General features: G+C 44.5%; 1 protein-coding gene across 7 annotated transcripts in view; it reads left to right on the top strand.

The window, feature by feature from the left end:
• Nucleotides 1–18,514, top strand: part of PPM1H (protein phosphatase, Mg2+/Mn2+ dependent 1H) — a 303,642-nt gene that overhangs the window by 139,924 nt on the left and 145,204 nt on the right. For all 7 annotated transcript variants that reach the window (XM_086400233.1, XM_086400234.1, XM_086400239.1 and 4 more), the window contains exons 3-4: nt 1,144–1,488; nt 11,690–11,802. In XM_086400233.1, the coding sequence (XP_086256359.1) occupies nt 1,144–1,488; nt 11,690–11,802 (458 nt within the window). The remainder of the gene's footprint in view (nt 1–1,143; nt 1,489–11,689; nt 11,803–18,514) is intronic.

Raw genomic sequence — 18,514 nt, forward strand, 5'->3', positions numbered from 1 at the left:
GAGATTTTAATTGTCTGCATCTTGTGAAGGTTTGACTAGATGGGGTGTTCAAGGAAAAAACATGTTCTAAAAATTCAGGATGTAGACCTAAGCAGATGGGGCAATTATCTGAGCATGTAAAAGCCCTACTGGGGGGGAGGGAGCGAGTCTACTACCCTGAAGCATCTGCAAAAAGGGCCTAATTTCCTCTAAAGAGACAGACACAGAAAACAGACTTATGAACGCAGCGGTGGGGGGAGGGGGAGGGGGAGGATGGAAGGGAGGGAGAGAAGGAGAGGGTAGGAGGTATGGAGAGAGTAACATCGAAATATACACATTACCATATGTAAAGTAGATAGCCAATGGGAATTTGCTGTGTGACGGAGGAAACTCAAACCAGGGCTCTGTGACAACCTAGAGGACTGGGATGGGGAGGGAGGGGGCGGGAAGGGTCAAGAGAGAGGCGACATAGGTATACCTATGGCTGATTCATGTTGATGTTTGGCAGAAACCAACACAGTATTGTAAAGCACTTATCCTTCAATTAAATATAAATAATTATAAAAAATTTTTTTTAAAACTGTGTGTCTAACCTGCTCTGGGGTTGCAGTAGAAGGGAAATGAGAAACTAGCTGTTAAAACAGTAAAGACTTATTGTTTGTATGTAGTTTTACTTCTCACTTCTACACATCAAAAATTTTTTTTTAATATTTATTTTTGCTTATTTGACTGTACCAAGTCTTAGTTGCCACATGAAGGATCTAGTTCCCTGACCAGGGATCAAACTCAGGCCTTCCACTTTAGGAGCCGAGTCTTAGCCCAGGGACCATCAGGGAAGTCCTTACACATCAATTTAAAGTAGATCTCACGCCAGCTGAGAGGGTGATGCCTTGAGATCTTGCCCTTGGTGGACAGGCAGGGACCGCTTTATCGCGGGGGGGGGGGGGGGGGGGGGGGGGCGGGGCAGCGGGGATAAGGGAGCAGCAGTGATGTGCCCGGGTACACATCCCTGAGTGTCTTGCCCTCTTTTGCCCTCCCCCCAATTCCCGCCCTCGTTTGCAGACAGACCACGGGTGGATGCGCTGAGCCCCAGAGGGGTGGCCCTCAGCCCTGGGCAGTGGCCGCCTCCGGTGCTCACGGTTCCTTGTCGCCCTCTCCCCGCAGGAATCGGAAGGCGTTTCCTGCCACTACTGGTCGCTGTTTGACGGTCACGCGGGGTCCGGGGCGGCCGTGGTGGCCTCCCGCCTGCTGCAGCACCACATCACGGAGCAGCTGCAGGACATCGTGGAGATCCTGAAGAACTCGGCGGTACTGCCGCCCGCCTGCCTGGGCGAAGAGCCGGACCACACGCCCTCCAGCAGCCGGACTCTGACCCGCGCAGCCTCCCTCCGCGGAGGGGTGGGCGCCCCAGGCTCCCCCAGCACCCCGCCCACGCGCTTCTTCACCGAGAAGAAGATCCCGCACGAGTGCCTGGTTATTGGGGCTCTTGAAAGTGCATTCAAGGAAATGGTGGGTATGCCCCAGGACGCCGGGGCGGTCACTTAACCCACATCTTTGTTCTTTCAAGTCCCCTGGAAGGGCATGTCTCTGACCTGCCCATTCCTCTGCATGGTCCTCCCTCCGACTTCTCCCTGGCACAGCAGGGCTTCCATTCTCAAAAGAGTTCTAGCATCCTGTGCTGTTGAAATGTAAAAGAGGATGAAAGAGGGATAGTGCCGAGGTGATAGGCTTATAAAATAAATACCTTATTGCTTCTCTCTCTGCCAATTCTTATGATTACCAGCTGGTACCATGGCACCTAATCGAAACTGAGCAAGGGTGCCATCTGTGTGACACCTGTGTATGAGTTCCAGGTGTTTGGGGAAACAGAGCTTTGAGAAAAGTGCTCAGAAGTTTACCTTTCCTGTTCAGATCCGGTCTGAGAACATGATTGGCAGTGTGGTTCCCATTGCTTAAAGCAAGGAGGGGCCAGTACCTAAGAATTATTTGTTTTAGGTGGGAACATGGATTTATTTGTTGGTACATTTAAACTGGAACATGTGTGACCGAGAAATTCAGCCTCCTTCCTGAGAACACACAGAGCTGCCCTTACAGCGTCCCCTGCTGTTCTGCCTTGTGAGAGGCACACAGATGGGCTCTTCGGTACCACCCCTTTCCCTCTTGAGCTCACTTTATACGGTGGCACTTATTTGAGTTCCAGAGATTTTTCTCTCCTGAGCGACATCCTGTGTGCAGATTCAGGAAGAGATACGTAAAGATGTTCTAAGTACTGGAGTAGGGTGAGTGAGCAATGATAGTGCCCTTAAAACGTGGAGATTAAAAAGTAACGACAGTGGATGTCCCTGGTGGCCTAGTGGTTAAGATTTCACCTTCCAATGCAAGGAATGTGGGTTCGATCCCTGGTCAGGGAGCTGAGATCCCACACGCTGTGCCGCCAGAAAGATCGAAACATAAAAACAACCCCAAAAAATCAAAACATAAAAACAAAAGGCAATATTGTAACACATTTAATAAATACTTTAAAAATGACCCACATCAGAAAATCTTAAAAAAAAAAAACCCCATGATGATGGACTTCCCTGGTGGTCCAGCGGTTAAGACTCTGCAGTTTCACTGCAGAAGACATGAGTTCCATCCCTGGTCAGGGAAAAACCACAGGCCGTGTAGTGCGCCCAAAAGAAAGAAAAGTAATGACAAGCTCTTAAAGCAAGACCTGCAGAACTGAACGTACACGCTGTAAGCATCCCAGGATCTCAGGATGTTAGGTTGAGTGCTAATGAGAAGAGAAAAGTAAGTAAGATTAAACAGCATCATCTCATCTGAGTTGTTTACAAAGCAAAACTTGTTCCTATATTCACGCCTCTAATTTGCACACTCTCTTCTCTTTAACTCATTTCTTCTTTGGTCCCAGCATTTCTCTCCATGTCACATACCCTTTGAGTAGCAGGTAACTTAAAATGCACCTCCATCTCGGGAGTATTTGGTAGCCTTCAAGTCCAAGAGAAACACCAGGAGCCTGGAAAAGATTATTTAGGAAAAAAAGAATTAAGGTAGTAAAATTGACTCCTACTCAGGCTTGGTATAAAGTCTCTATCAGGGAAGCTCCTATGTGATAGCTATTTCTAAATGCAAATGCTCAAAAAGCTGAATAGTTGAGGTAAAAATCTGACAATGGACTGTGCCCATATGGAAGGAAAATTCCTCTTGTATATGAAAAACAGAAACAATTTTGGGTTTTTTGTTTTCCTTCGCTGTAGCTAGTGCTATGGGGTATCTTTTACTTGGAATTGCTGTATTCTCAACTTTATCCACCAGAGGCCGATGTCACATTGAGTCAGGCCTCCACACTGATCTCAGGCTGTTTCTGCCAGTTAATGGCTCAGGGTTCCTAGCAACTACTGTTGAGAGTCTCATTCAAAAAAATACTAAGAACCTCATTCTGGGTCTTTGTTTGTTTTAAATTTTTTTTAACTTTTCACTAGCTAATTCATGACCAGAAATTTTTCTTGCACATTTAACTGCCATCAAAAAGATCATTTTACTTTCCTGTGTAATTTATTCAATCCATAAATATTTGTTGAAAGCTACCTGTAAGCCAGGTCTCACTGGGAAAAGAGGATTGAAGAAATTAGGCAAAGGTGGGTGTTAAACAGATAAAATATAAATGGGAAGGGCCTCGAGAGGAAAAATGCAGGTGAGTAGGAATCTGATAAAGAGATGAAGGAAGGGTTCCCTGGAGAAGTCCTCCTGTGGCCCAGAGAACCGGGGGCTGGGAGGAGTGTTCTGGGCAGAGGAGAGCATTTGTGTGAAGAGCCACGTCAGAGAAACAACCCAGATGGGCTGGAAGCAGCAAGCTGACATCCACCGTAGTTGTTGTTCTGTCACTAAATCGTGTCTGACTTTTTGCAAACCTATGGACTGACTGCAGCACACCAGGCTTCCCTGTCCTTCACTATCTCCCAGAGTTTGCCCAAACTCATGTCCATTGAGTCAGTGATGTCATCCAACCATCTCATCCTCTGTCACCCCCTTCTCCTCCTGCCTTCAGTCTTTTCCAGCATCAGGATGTTTTCCAGTGAGTTGGCTCTTGGCATCAGGTGGCCAAAATATTGGAGCTTCAACTTCAGCATCAGTCTTTCCAATGAATATTCAGCGTTGATTTCCTTTAGGATTAACTGGTTTGACCTCCTTCTTGTCCAAGGGACTCTCAATAGCACCACAGTTGAGAAGCATCAATTCTTTGGCACTTAGCCTTCTTTATGGCCCATGACTATTGGTCACTTTATGGTCCACACATGACTCATATCCATACATGACTATTGGAAAAACCATAACCTTTACCAGACGGAGCTTTGTTGGCAATGTGATGTCTCTGCTTTTTAATACACTGTCTAGGTTTTTCATAGCTTTTCTTCCAAGGAGCAAGCGTGTTTTCATTTCATGGCTGCAGTCACCATCTGCAGTGATTTTGGAGCCCAAGAAAATAAAGTCTGTCTCTATAGTTAGATGACAGCAAGAGTAGGGATGCTGTTGGGCAACTTGGAGAGGCCGCCTGTAACCAGCCTGTGGGTGGCTCACTGTACCATAGAATGAATCTGGGGCTTTATGCCATATCTGTTCTTTTCTAATCCACCCTACCTTGTAGCCTCCTCTTCACACTTCGGTTTTCCCTGGATTGCCTCTCTAGCCCCCAGCGTGCCAGAGGCCTACCTGGGCTTTGCTCCATGTGCTTGGCCTTAAAGTGAGAACAGTCATTATTCCTTGCTTCTCTGGGTTCTTGGCAGGGTGGCCGACGTCCTCCTCGGCTGGGGACTGAGCCAGCAGATGCCTCTTGGCCCAGAATAGTTATTAATACTGTCCCCTTTTACTCTCCAAAGTGTCCCTGTCTGGATGATGTTTTATGTTTACCCTAATTATAGAGAGATGCTCTAGTTTTCCCTTTGCTTCATCAGGGACTTGAGGAAAAATCTACTCCGGTGTCACAGAAATATGCCTGGCTTAACCATTAAGCAGCCTGGGCTGAGCTGTAGAGCTCACAACACAGAAATGTGGTCTCACTTTAAGGTCCTGGAAGGCCACTGCCAACTCATAAAAAGTATTTTTCCTTTCCTTCTTTCCTCAATATTAGGTTTGTGAGAGAGTGGGTGTTTGAAGGTAAAATTTGTTTTTTAATAATATGTAGGGCGCTCCTTTGTTGACCTGCTCTTGGTGGTTTCTCCTCAGGCCTTTTCAGGGAGGAGCAGGTTTGCAGTTGCCTAGCCATTCTTAATTTTTTTTTTTTTCCCCTTCCCACAGCCAGCTAGCTTTCTAGCTCTCCTGTTGCTAGGTGTTCTTTGAGTTTTGCAGGTTTTCTGCCATTCTGATCCTCTGTAACAGGAAAACTCACTGTTGAATAAGATTCAGTCACTTCAGCTCTGTGACTCTCTTGTTTCCTCTTGCACTTTTAACCCCCCCAAATTCCCCATGCCCAGCGCCTAAGCCTCAAACATGCTGTTCTGATGACATCTTTGCAGCCACCCCTCTTGAGATTCAGAATGTAACTTATCTTCAAAGGCCAAGCTTGCCTTTCATTTGAGGTTTTGCTTTATTTATGACAGGGAAGTAGAATCTGAAGTCTGTCTTGTCTCCTTCTTTCTTCCCACCTCCCACCGGTTCCCTCTCAATTACTGATATTTATTTAGCTTATATTTTATAACCAGCATTCTTCTAGACACCGTGGGAATCTAGAAGTGAAAGATTTGATTTTATATCTGGAGGCATTTGTAGTCACATTAGATGAACATAGAGATATACAGCGTTTCGTTTGTTTTAATACTCTGTGACATCAAGTGAAAAGTTGATATCTGTCTGAAGGAGAGAATCAGTTAAAAAGATTCAGAAACGCTAGGCCAGAATATATAGTATTTATCTCTAGGAAAACGGGAGTGCTCGTCAGAAAATGTAAACTAACAGACGTTGGCGGGGGATGCTGTGGACACGGGGAGATGTTCAGCAGAGTTGTTGTTGTTCAGTCGCTCGGTCATGTCCAGCTCTTTGTGATCCCATGGACTGCAGCCCACCAGCCTCCCAGTCCATCACTATCTCCTGGAGTTTGCTCAGACTCATGCCCGTTGAGTCAATGATGCCATCCAACCATCTCAAGGGGAGATGATAAGTTTCATCAAATACTATAAGCTTCTTTGAAGGTTTCCTTTCCTCTTTGATCCTGGGGTTGCCTAGCACAGTTCATGGCTTGTGAGAAGGTGACCTCTGACTACAGGCCTCTGATCCTTGCTGGCAGAGGCGGGTTTGCCCTGCGCCCCCCTCCCCATTGTATCTCATCTTGGATCTCTCTTCAGAGTGAGAAGGCTGGTCCTCCTGTGTCCACCATGGAAAATGAACCCTCACTTCCCGAAGGACCAGAATCTTAGGGACTTCTTGAGTGACTTCATTTCTGCTTTCCGTCACCATTTTATAATAATGCCTACTGCCCCAGGTAAGTTTTGTCACTTATTAGGTAGGTGGTGGCCTGATCCAGGATGACAGGTATGAAGAAGATAAGTGTCTTCCAAGTCTTGATGTCAGTGTCCTTCTTTCTTCCACATCCTCCAGAAACAGGGGAGTCGGCATTTCAGACTCACGCAAGAAGTCATTTCCATTGTTGGTATGGTTGTAGGAGACGACCTAGGAACCAGAAGCAAGGCAGTAGCGATGACCTTTTTACCTACAGGAATTGAATTCTGAACACAAGGAGGAGGATCTCAAAATTCTGTCCTATTTCATTTTCAGTGTGGCTATAGATTCCTTGCCACAGTGCAGAATTTTTTGGAGGTTTGGTTGTTACTCAGGGAGAAAAAAATAGCAATATTTTAACTTGTAAAACTGCCATACATCTTTCTAAAATATGGAGTAAATGGTTGGAAATACCACTCAGCTTGGCTTTGTTCATAAAAAGAACATATGGTGAAAAAGGAGGACAAATGCAGAGTTTATTTATAGTTTATAAATCCTAGTGGTTTTGAGAATTAGAATATTCATGGTAAGTGGACTTCTAGTGGGTTTTGTGTGTGTGTGGTGGTGCTAGTGGTAAAGAACCTGCCTGCCGTTGCAGGAGACTTAAGAGAAGCAGGTTCGATCCGTGGGTCAGGAAGATCCCCTGGAGGAGGGCATGGAAACCCACTCCATTATTCTTGCCTTGGGAATCCCATGGACAGAGAAGCATGGAGGGCTAAGGTCCATAAAGTCGCAGAGAGTCAGACATGACTGAAGCAACAGCTCCTGTGTGTTTTTAGAACAGGAGTCCCTCCAAGGAATGAGCATGTGATTCCACAAACAGCCAGCAGGTGGCAATATGAGGCAGTGCTGTTTTTCTCCTACAGTGCCTAACAGATTGGCTCGTCCTCAGAATAAACCGAAATCAGACCCAGATACTGAAACCATGCAGAATCTTATTATTTGTGACTGACACTATTAACACTGTGCTCAGAACCATGTTTTAGCCCAGTTAGGGGGAGCTGCCAGTCCTATTGAAACTCCCCAACACTCTCCCTTCTGGTGTTTGACATTGCTTTCCTTTTGCGATCTAAAATTGGTAGGAAACAAAGAATCATCCTGGAGTTGCATTATCTCTGGGACTTTAAAACCAAATTGCACCGATCCTGAGCAGTATATTTTCTTTCTTTCAGTTCTTTCCTGCTGAGTTAGTCTCATTTCACACACCTCTCTTTTTTTTCCCCTTCATTGGTCTCATTCTTCCTTGCAACAAAAAGGAGCAAAACACAATCCTAAGTCTTAAAAATTGAATCCATTCTTTGATTTAGAGATAAGCCTTACTTAAATATAATATTCAGAGAGCCACAAAACAGGGTAAATCAGTTCTGCTAAGTAGAAAGTAGTCTTGAGAGGGACTCCTGATTGAGCAGATAAATCAGTTATCTTGTTAATTGAATCTTCTGAGTCACTTAAGTTGATCCTTTTAGATCATACTTGAAAAAGAATGATAGTAAAGTGCTTGTGTTCTGCTGGTAATTTATTCTAGATTTACGCCTGGAGGTTCATGACAGCTAAAATGGGGAAGCTGTTCCATATCGGTCTTTGTTTAGCAAAAAGCAGTGGGCAGTTTTTCCGTGATTTCCTTGATCTTTTGAGAAAAATACCCCAAGTTCTTGAGGGATACATTTTTATGTGTTTTTTCTCCCACCTAGAGTGTGAGAAGCTTAAGCTGACTGGAAAAGTTGAGAGTTTGAAGAAATTAGGTAGTTAATTTAACAGTAAATACGTCTTTATTGACTTCATTTATCATGTTTGATCTGGTAGTAAAAGAACCACCCAGCTGGTCCTTAACTGTTCCTTTCAGTACTAAGATTTTCTGATACATCTTTTTAAAGAGTAGTAGGTGGTGTAGGAAAAAATAAATGTGCTATTTTGGCTTCTAGGGAGGGGAGGGGGAAGCAATTATTTTTAGACTGTGTTCTAGTTACACCCAGTTTTAGAGGAAATAAAAAAGCATATTTTCACGTCAGTGCATCCTTCAGGGGGGATTAAGTCTGTGGAAATATATTTTTCAAATCCTTGTCACTGTGATCCCGGAGAGTACACACGTAATTAAAGTGTGTGCCTGTGAGTCTGAGCACACGCGCATATGTATATTACCACACAAAGCCAGGAAGTGATGAAAGCATGAGCATCTTAGCAAAGTTTCTTGCATAAAAAATAGCTAGACTGTGGTCCACTGCTTATGTGGAAGTGTTGCCAGATTTAGCATTCCTCATGCCAGGAGAACTACAGAGGGAAGATAGTGGAAACTTAGGGAAAGTTGAAAGAAATGATGAAATCAATTAGAAAAAAATATTGACTTATGTTATTAATGTAATAGCAAAGGTTTCACTGGACAAGCTGACTGGAATGTTTCCCTAAAAATTAAAGGCAAATGTAGCAGATTATCTTAGTGTCAAACACTATCTTGATTTTTTTTCAAAGGATGAAATAATTCTATAATCAGAGTCTCTTGTGATGTAAACCATGATACGAAATGCACCTATGATGCAGAATAATCTTGTTTATCTGAATCCTGGAGGAATTGTTTGCTGTGGGCGGCTCTTTCACATGGACTCTGTGTATCTTTTGGATGGGAGCAGTGATTTAGTTTCTCAAGCATCGTTCACACTCCAGTCCACATACAAAAATTGTCTTTCATTTAGACTTTAGGTATTCAAACAGATATTGATCCTGGATGTGAAAGGATGGTTTCTGTAACTAGAGCAGTTCTTCCCAGTGTATTAAAAATAGTCGTGTTGGGTGTGAACTTTATATATCAGTTTCTATATTAATTTGATGAAATGTGTATCTATCATAGTATCAACTTTTTATCATTTATTTAAGTGCAAATAAATTGAATAAGCCTACTCACAAACTCCTTTTGAGTAGGGTTGTTGGTTCTGTTTTGATGCACTCTTTAGAGGTTCAAACTTCTGACATCGGAATGTTTTCTTTCTCCTCTTTCACTTTCTTATGACTGGCTTTCCCTGCTAACCTCCATGCCCCTCCTCCTCACCACTCTCCAGCTTCCCACCATTCCTGCCTGGGTTCAGATAGCCATTTGTTTGTTCTTGTCAATTGACTGCATTTCACTGGACACGTGGGTTCCTGCTTAATTATTATCTCAGTGAGCAGTGATTCACATTGTAAGCTTTTCATTTATGAATCGTAGACTACATGTCTCATGTTCAGGCAGAGGTAAAAATTTGGAAACTCAGGCATTTTATAATGGATTTCTTTTTTTGCCCATTTAATAGGTATTTATTAAATTACCTTCTACTTGGCCCGATATGGGTGTTGAGGGTCTCTCAATGAGGGAGAAAGGTTTCTGCTCTCCGTCATGGGATCTAGGCTGTGGGGAATATCCAGATGGTCTGCTAAGCCCCTCACCCACTCCATCTAACTTAATCCTGATGTCAGCCCTTTAAGCTAATTTATACAGAGTTTGTAAATAAGTTCTAAAAATCCAGCATGGTCTTTGAAGGTGGTCTGCATGCTTGACCCATCTGTGGCTCTTGATGCTGTCATTCACTCAGCCCCTAAGTTTTCTTCACTTGCTTGTAAACCATCACATCCCACATGCACTCATCCTTACGCCTCTCATGGTTTCTCAGCCTTCCGCCCATCCTCCCCTCAACCCTTTCCTTAGTTCATTCCCAGGATATTAGGTTCTCCCAGGGCCTCTCTTTGTACTTTCTCTCTCCTTAGATTTTGACCAGTGCTCTGTCCTTAATCTGTTTGCAGAGCTCAGGCTCTGCCCCTGTTTCTGGTTTCTTGCTGGTGATTTATCTACTGTTATTGCCACCTCTGGCCTCTGGAGCAGAGCAGTTGCTGATAAATGCTGGGTTGCTGAATTATCTCCCCCTTTCCATCAGGAGGCTGGCGGCAGCAGCTGAGTTCTAATCCTGGGGGTCCCTGGGAATCACGAAAGGACTCTGATGTTGGGTCAGCCCACAGCACCCTCAGAGCCAGGCAGGCCACTGTTCCCTGCTCTTCTGTGCCCATCCTCCTTCCCCCTCCCTTGCCCTGACAGTAGGTGACGTGACGGTGGGAACTTTGGGCATTGTTTTAGCTAGTGTCCAGTTTATTTTCCTAATTCAACTCACATTTTTTCTGAAGTCACGGAACCCTGGCTTCTGTCACTGACACGGAATTTCACAAAGCCATCTGTCTTGAGGATGATGCCTGTCTGTCGATAGAAGTGTGGTTCTATTTTTATTTTTCTTGGGGAGACCTCTTTAAGTGGCAGGTAATAAATACTAGGCTGTAGAGGAGAAGAACCTGATAAGAATCCAAACTCCTGCCGGGTAAATGCTGGCAGGTTCTCTGCATCTGAACAGTGAGGTTAATAATATGGCTGTGAGGATGAGATGAGATTCTGTTTGTAAAGCAGAGGAGGTGCTCACTGAATGTTTCCTGTAACTGTTCGTGTGTGTCCCTCTTCTGAATCAGTGGCCTTAGGAAGAAAAAGTCAGATGAGAGTTCAGAAGCTTCTCCCTTTGATCAGTAAGATGGAGGTGGACTCCTACTGGAGTTGAGTTGAGGACACAGTCCTTCAAGTCACCTCTTTTATCTGGCTGTAAAGGAAATTATTTCTTGGAGACTTTGGGCTTGAAAGTATTCATCAGATCCAAGCACTCGGTGTTATTAGCCTCTCTAATCTATTTTCCACATGGCAGCTCAAGCCGTCCATACAAAAACTAAATTTTCCATAAGCCATGATATTTATTGAATACAGTTGGTTTGATTCTTCTCATTTTTGTCTGATTATATCTGTTTGCCTTCCTTTGTTTCCTGTCTGTGGTCTGCAGATGGCCTGGGAGGCGACAGTCTGGTGCCAGTGTCCTCTCCAGAAACGCTCATCAAGTGGTAGAAAAGCCAGTACCAAAGATTTTCCTCTCCCTTCTTTGAAGCACCTTCAGATTCTTAGGGCTGCCGTCAGGGAGTGAGGCTAAGAAAGCCTTTGATCCTGTACAGTCCCACCTGTACAATTCCTGTACAAACCCACCAGGCTCTTCTATCCATGCAATTCTCCAGGCAAGAATACTAGAGTGGGTAGCCATTCCCTTCTCCAGGGGATCTTCCTGACCTAGGGATGGAACCCACATCTCCTGCATTGCAGGCAGATTCTTTCCCATCTGAGCCACAAGGGAAGCCCTGTACAATCCAGCGCTGACTCTCTTTTCTTCTCTAGGACCTACAAATTGAACGCGAGAGGAGTTTGTACAACATATCTGGTGGCTGCACAGCACTCACTGTGGTCTGCCTTCTGGGGAAGCTGTACGTGGCCAACGCTGGGGACAGCAGGTGAGCAGATGAGCCTTCTGGGTCTTTCTAAAGTCGAATGCTTTCCTTTAGTTTTTTAATCTTTTTAAAAAATGAAATGATTACAAATAAAGCAATTCTGTCTGGGATTCAATATTGAGAAAGATAAGCCTTCTACATCTGGATAAAAATATATTTAAGAAGATTTGTCAGGCTGGTATGAAAAGGTGCAGGTTGCCTTCTCCTTACTTGCCTGTAGTGGTATATATATAAATAGATATATAGATATGCTTTTGTTTAACCTAAACTGGTAGTATCCAAATGTTTTTTGACTTTAGAACCTGATTTTCAATGAAAGCTTAGCAAAGGCATTAATGTGTGAGAGTGATGAGGAAGAAGGAGAGGGATTTGAATGAAGTGGGTGTTTGGAGGGGACCCAGGAGGACTTCCCGGCTAGTTCCTCTTTGGCTCAGTGACTTTGCCCTGTCCCTTCCCAGAAGCCCGGGAGTTCCTCCTTTTATGCATGTGCCCCTACAGGCTGCCTTTTCTTCTCCTCTGGGTTCAGCTGAGAGGAATTTGAGCCAACAGAAGATGATTTAACCCTTACTCTATCCAGTATTACTGGCAATAAGATAGACTTATCTTTTTGTTTAATATTATTAATTTTTTATTTTTGACTGTGCCAGGTGTTCGCTGGGACGTGGGCTTTTCTCTAGTTGCACCAGGTTAGGGCTACTCTCTCGCTAGAGTGTGCAGGCTTCTCCTTGCAGTGGCTTCTCTTGTTGCAGAGCTCGGGCTCTACAGCACTTGGGCTTCAGTCGTCGCAGCTCATGGGCTCAGAAGTTGCTGCTCCGCGGCTCTAGAGCACAGGCTCAATAGTTGTGGCACACAGATTTAGTTGCTCCGAGGCATGTGGAATCTTCCCAGTTCAAGGATCAAACTCGTGTCTCCTGCACTGGCAGGCGGATTCTTTATCACTGAGCCACCAGGGAAGCCCTAGACCTGTGTTTTAATCATCTTTTAAAAAAGCATTTGTGTTTATTAATTTGGCTATACGGGGTCTTAGTTGCGACACTCAAACTCTTAGTTGCAGCATGTGGGATCTTAGTCCCCTGAACAGGGATTGTTATCTGGACCCCCTGCATTGGAAATGCAAAGTCTTAGCCACTGGACCACCAGGGGAGTCCCCTAATCTTCTTTTAAATAACTGATGTGTGCTCACTTTAGGTTCGGCCACATCGGTTATTTACCCTATACTAAATTATAGACCTTGTGAAAAGCCTTCTAATATGTATTACACACGTCCGCCCCTTAAGTAACAAAATATGTTGGCTTTCTAGTAGGACTTTTTGCTAAAGGCTGACTCTTGATTCTGAAAGCAGTCAAAGGCCTGGACTCTAATCATGATTCCTGAGAAGATGGGTGATTTCCCTACTCGGGCTGTGGTCTAAGGACGCTGTCTTTCCTCCAGCCCCTTCCTCTGGGCCACTTGCCTCTTCTCAGCATTGCTGCTTGGTCTGGCTCTCCTTGAGGTCAGTCTCCACCCCTCACCTTCCCTGTCTCCATCACGTTTGTGGGGAAGACAGTCTCCTTCAGGCAATCAAGGAATTCCAGATTACAGGAATTACAAAGCAGCAGAGCCTGAGGGCGTCTCCAGTCACCCTAGTTAAGCATCTGCACCCAGTCTTCCCACTGAAGATTCTGGAGACCAAAGGAGAGTGACCTGCCAAGACAGCAGTTTTGGGGATTTGGACATTGATGTTTTTTGAAGATCTGTTTATGTTTAAGGCTTATGTGAATTTCTTTTCTGCTCTGTAAGATATCTCAGTTTCAATGCAAAATTTTTCCAGGTAAATGGAAGTGAATATAAGATGCCATGTTTATGTCATGGCTTCTATTCCCTAGTGGTCCTAGGAGGAGATAGACTTCAACTCACGTGGATCAACTGGCTGAAGGAGCGAGAGGGGACCAGCTAGGAGCATTGCAGCTCAGGAAGGCGTTGACCCTGCTAGACCTGCAGAGTCCAGGGAAGAAATGCTACAGCGGAGCTGGGAGAGGGGCCGCTGATGAAGGCCCTTGGCCAGGGGCCGCAGGAAAGAGTGGGAGGAGGCCCCTGACTCTCTCCTTCTTCCCATCCCCCTTTCTCCTGCCAGGGCCTCCCATTGAATGAGCCCAACTGGAAGCCACGTGACAAGGGGCCCAGGGAACTCGGGTCAGAGAGCTTGGTCAGCCAGGGCACAGACGCAGGCGGGGACTGCAGCTCCAGGGTGGGGGCGAGTGGAAAATCACCAGTGCATCTCCTGCTCTTCTTTGCCTTCCCCAGGGCTGGAGTATCTTAAAAATAGGAATCCTCATCTCTGGGGCCTTTTAAGATGCACACAGAGGAGCTGGCGCTGAGCCCTTATTCTGTTCTGGATCTTGAGCTTGTTGGAGAGAGACGAAGAGATCAGGGAACGATTTCTTTCTGTTCTGAGTAAAACTGCATCGATGATTCAGCTTTTGCACTCGCATTCACCTTTTTTTAGTCTGGATTTAGTTCCATGTTGTTAGAAATGAATTTGCCTTCCTGGCCCTTCCAGTGACGCAGGTGGTGGTGACTGAGTGCTGTGTTCCTACCCCCTCTTCCCAGGGAAGCATCTTTCATCAGCAGACCCCAGACTCGGAAGGTAACCCAGCTTCCATGCCCAGAATATCTTTATGTTGGATTGTGCTTTTCAGAGAAGCAGGGCCTCCCCAACTCCCTGTTCTCACTTTTGAATGTAGTTTCCTTTGAAGCTCTGAACTCCTTGGTGCAGCCCCGTCCCTGTGCTCCCCACCCCACCACCTCCTGACCAGCCAGAGCTTCAGCCCTGCTTCCCACATGCTCAGTCCTCTGTCCAGGACCAGCCAATCCCACTTCTTCACCTGGACTTTTGCCCCCCACTTTTAAGTGCCAGTTTCTAGACCCAGGGCTTGAGTTCCTCATCTCTAAAAATGGTGCTGTTGTACTAAGTGTTAATTTCTAACACTTCTGGCATTCTCAAGATGGCACAGTGAGGGGTGGCACTTTTGGAAAGCAAAGCCCTAAAGGTTGTTTTGGTTGGTTCATCTTTCTTGGAGTCCATTTTTGAAATTTTCAAATGACTGTTTCTAAGTGTCCATAAAAGTATGGTGTTTTACAGGTTATTCCCAATAATTTGAAAAGTTTCACAGGTACTTTTATCCTTATTAAAGCTGTAAAGTACTGACCCCCAAACATACAAATTATCTCAAGAGAAAATAGCATCTCTAAAACCTAGTCAGTTTAATTACATTTGTAGTATTCTGGCCCCAGTATCCAGATATGAATTTGGAGTTCTATGGCTCATGGCTGGTTGGGTTTGCTGTTCACTTATGGGCCATAGGTCGTATAGAAGCCTAAGAGCAATATGAGTTGGTATTGTAGCCACTGTCCAAATATAACTAATATGACACTTATTCGTGTATTTTCAGCTCTAGTATAAACAATAGATATTTGATATCATCTTATGTAGGATCATTGCCTAGTTTATTCATTTATTATACCTGTGTTTGAGTTCACAGGTATATTCAGTTATTCCCCAGAAATAGCAACTAAGTGAATTTTTATCAGACCTCCATGAATGCAGGGTACGGGCAAAGAGTCATGAATCCAAGAGCTCAATTTAAATAAATGATCAGGCCAACAGAGACTTCTGACAACAGAGCCCTGGTTAGTTGCTGAGTTTTCTTCTTTACTGCCGGGTATTGGCTATCCATCTGTTTGCTTTAAATCTTGACAGTTTTGAGAGTGAAGCAAATCTTTGTCTCAGGTTCACTACCCCACAATTATTTACTTTCAGGAAAAGAGAAGCTCTGCACTGGCTTGATTTGGAAACTACCGGTGGTCCTGTATGCAGGCTCAGTTGCCCAGTTGTGTCCAACTCTTTGTGACCCCAGGGATGGTGGCCCACCAGGCTCCTCTGTCTGTGGAATTTTCTAGGCAAGAATATTGGAGTGGGTTGCCATTTCTTCCTCCAGGGGATCTTCCTGAGGAAGATCTCCTGTCTCCTGTCTTGACTATCTTGTCTTGACTATCCTGTCTTGATATCCGGGTCTCCTGTCTCCTGAGTTGGCAGGTGGATTCTTTACCATTAAGCCACCAGTACTGGTGGTCAGTGACTGGTTTTCAAGCTGCTTTGTGAGCTGTGCATCAGCTGACTTACTATCAGGCACAATGTGTGCTTGAGGGTTGTATTCAGGAGCAGCTGATGTTAAATGTGGCTTTACTGGTTTCTGAGTCAGTGCCCACCCTCCGTGTGGGATGGTCCACAGTGATGCCAGGTGGTAACTTCCTGGAACAACCTTGCCCTTCCCTCCACATCCAAGGTAACCCGACACCAGAGGCTCGTGGGATGACTACTGGATGCACGCCAGTTGATTTATTTTTCCCAGTTGAAAGCAGCCAACTCCACACCTAGGGGATCATAAGGGACTAGGAAAGAAGCAGCTGCTGGGCGGATTTTTCACTTCCAGCAAAATTGAACTTGGGGGCATGCAAATGCCATGCAAAGCAATATGCAAACTATCATCTATTGTGTTGGAGTCACCCGCTCCTTAGGGCTGCAAGTGATTCTTCAGTTTCCATGTTTGACTCGATTTTGGAAGATAATTTCTTTTTATTTCTAGAGCACTAAGGCACTGAGGAGACAAAATCATTACCACTTTCTTCAAACAGTGTCTAAAGGTTTGGCAACTGAGACTAGGTGAACTCACTCAGAGTAAAGAAGACCGTTTAACATTTGTGAAATTCATGATTCCACTCTGGCCAGATTTAAGTAACAGCAGCAATAAGATAGTTAATAAGTGCTAGGCACATGCTTTTTGTGGGGTTTCTTTTTTCTTGGCTTTGCTGGATCTTTGTTGCTCAGCACCGGCTTTCTCTAGCTGTAGGGAGCGGGGGCTGCTCTTCCACGCAGTGTGTGGGTCCCGTCGCTGTGGCTTCTCTTGTTGCAGCGCATGCGCCCAGAGCACTCAAGTGTCAGTAGTGGTGGCTTACTGGCTTCGTTCCTCAGCAGCATGTGGGATCATCCATGACCGGGGATTGAACCTGTGTCCCCTGCATTGTCAGGTGAATTCTCAGCCACTGCACCACCAGGGAAGTCCCTAGGCATATGTTAAATAAGAGAGAATCATATTTAGTTCTGTCAGCAATTTAGTAAAAAGTACACATTGTTAATATCAGATAAATATACGGAAGCACACTGAGGTGAAGGGAATTGCCCAAGGTCCCACACCTACTAAAGAGCCGGACAACCATCACACCCATCGCTTGAAATCAGAGCACCGAGTTCTCAGTGTGCTATACCCAGGAATGTCCAATCCATGCTAAGACTCACATGGTATTCTTGTTTTTCATATTTTAACATCTCTAAAATCAATCGTTTCTAACACATTTTTTCTTTTCTATTGCATGTAAAATCATGACATACCTTATGATCAGTGGCATCTTTAATTTCACCTAAAATGGTTTATACCATATAGTTGAGTGGATGTTTGCATTTAGAAGCTATTTTAAATGCTTGGATGTAAAGAAGCATGTAAGCTTTGGGTGGTCCAGTTTATTCATTTGTGACCTGGGGAATGCCCCTTCCTCAGACTGAGGACTGTCATTCCCTTCCAGAGGTCCCAGGGTTCTTCAAGAGTATGTTCAATTGTGTATTTTCATTTTGATGGTAATCCGAGTAACATCAGCATTTTCCAGATCTTCTGGATGCTTGCCTTATAAATGGTAACTGCTGTGAATTCAGACCTCCATTTTATCATGCTTATAATTCCTCTGTCAGTCAAGGGGCTGGCAGAGTTTTTCAAGATGAGTGACAGGCTCTGAGGAATACCAGGTCATCTTTTTGAAGATTCTCCTAGGAAAGGGTTCAATGTGTCCATGGAGCAGCTCTGTATAACAAGCAGTCCACGGATTGTCCTTGAAACAAAGCCTGTTGTCCCACCAGGATGTTTTTCTTTCATTTATCTTTCCCTCATTTTTAATTTCCCAGGATTACCCTTCTGTAAGTTAAAGCTTCCCATATGCATTCCGAGGTGAATTCCTCTGGCAAATATGAATTTTCTTGAGGATGGGAACTAGATATTAAACAAGACTTACATTTCTAGATTCAAAACCAATTACGCTTCTCAGACTTCTCCCCTTTACTAGTGATAAGATAATGAAACTATGTAACTGTTTCCAACCCAGGGATATGCAAAGAACTGTTCATTCCTTTTTATGTTTGTGGATATCAATGGCCAGTACAGAACCTTCCCAAATTGCTTATTGCTAACAAGTGGTTCATCTATCCACACCTGCCAGAGAGCTGATTCTTTGATAGTAGCCTTCCTCTGCATTAAAAATAAATTTGATCTTCTTCCATCGACCTGCATGAAGCTCACCACAGCTCTCACTTTCTTTGACAAATGTCTGAAAAGTAGAATAGAGAGAAAACATAATTTATCCCATTCTCTGCTATGAAAGTTGAGTTGTTTAGATCTTTTTCTGCATGCCTTCCCCTATCTTTTTAGTATATACTTGCATAATCCCTTAGCTATACCTACAACCTAGAAAGAAAATATTGCTATTCAGTTCAGTTCAGTTGCTCAGTTGTGTCCGACTCTTTGTGACCCCATGAATCACAGCACACCAGGCCTCCCTATCACCAACTCCCGGAGTTGACTCAAACTCATGTCCATCGAGTCGGTGATGCCATCTAGCCATCTCATCCTC

The sequence above is a fragment of the Bos grunniens genome, chromosome 5 (assembly GCF_055505025.1).
Source record: "Bos grunniens cultivar Pamir isolate PY7600 chromosome 5, Bosgru_T2T1.0, whole genome shotgun sequence".
Lineage (NCBI taxonomy): Eukaryota > Metazoa > Chordata > Mammalia > Artiodactyla > Bovidae > Bos > Bos grunniens.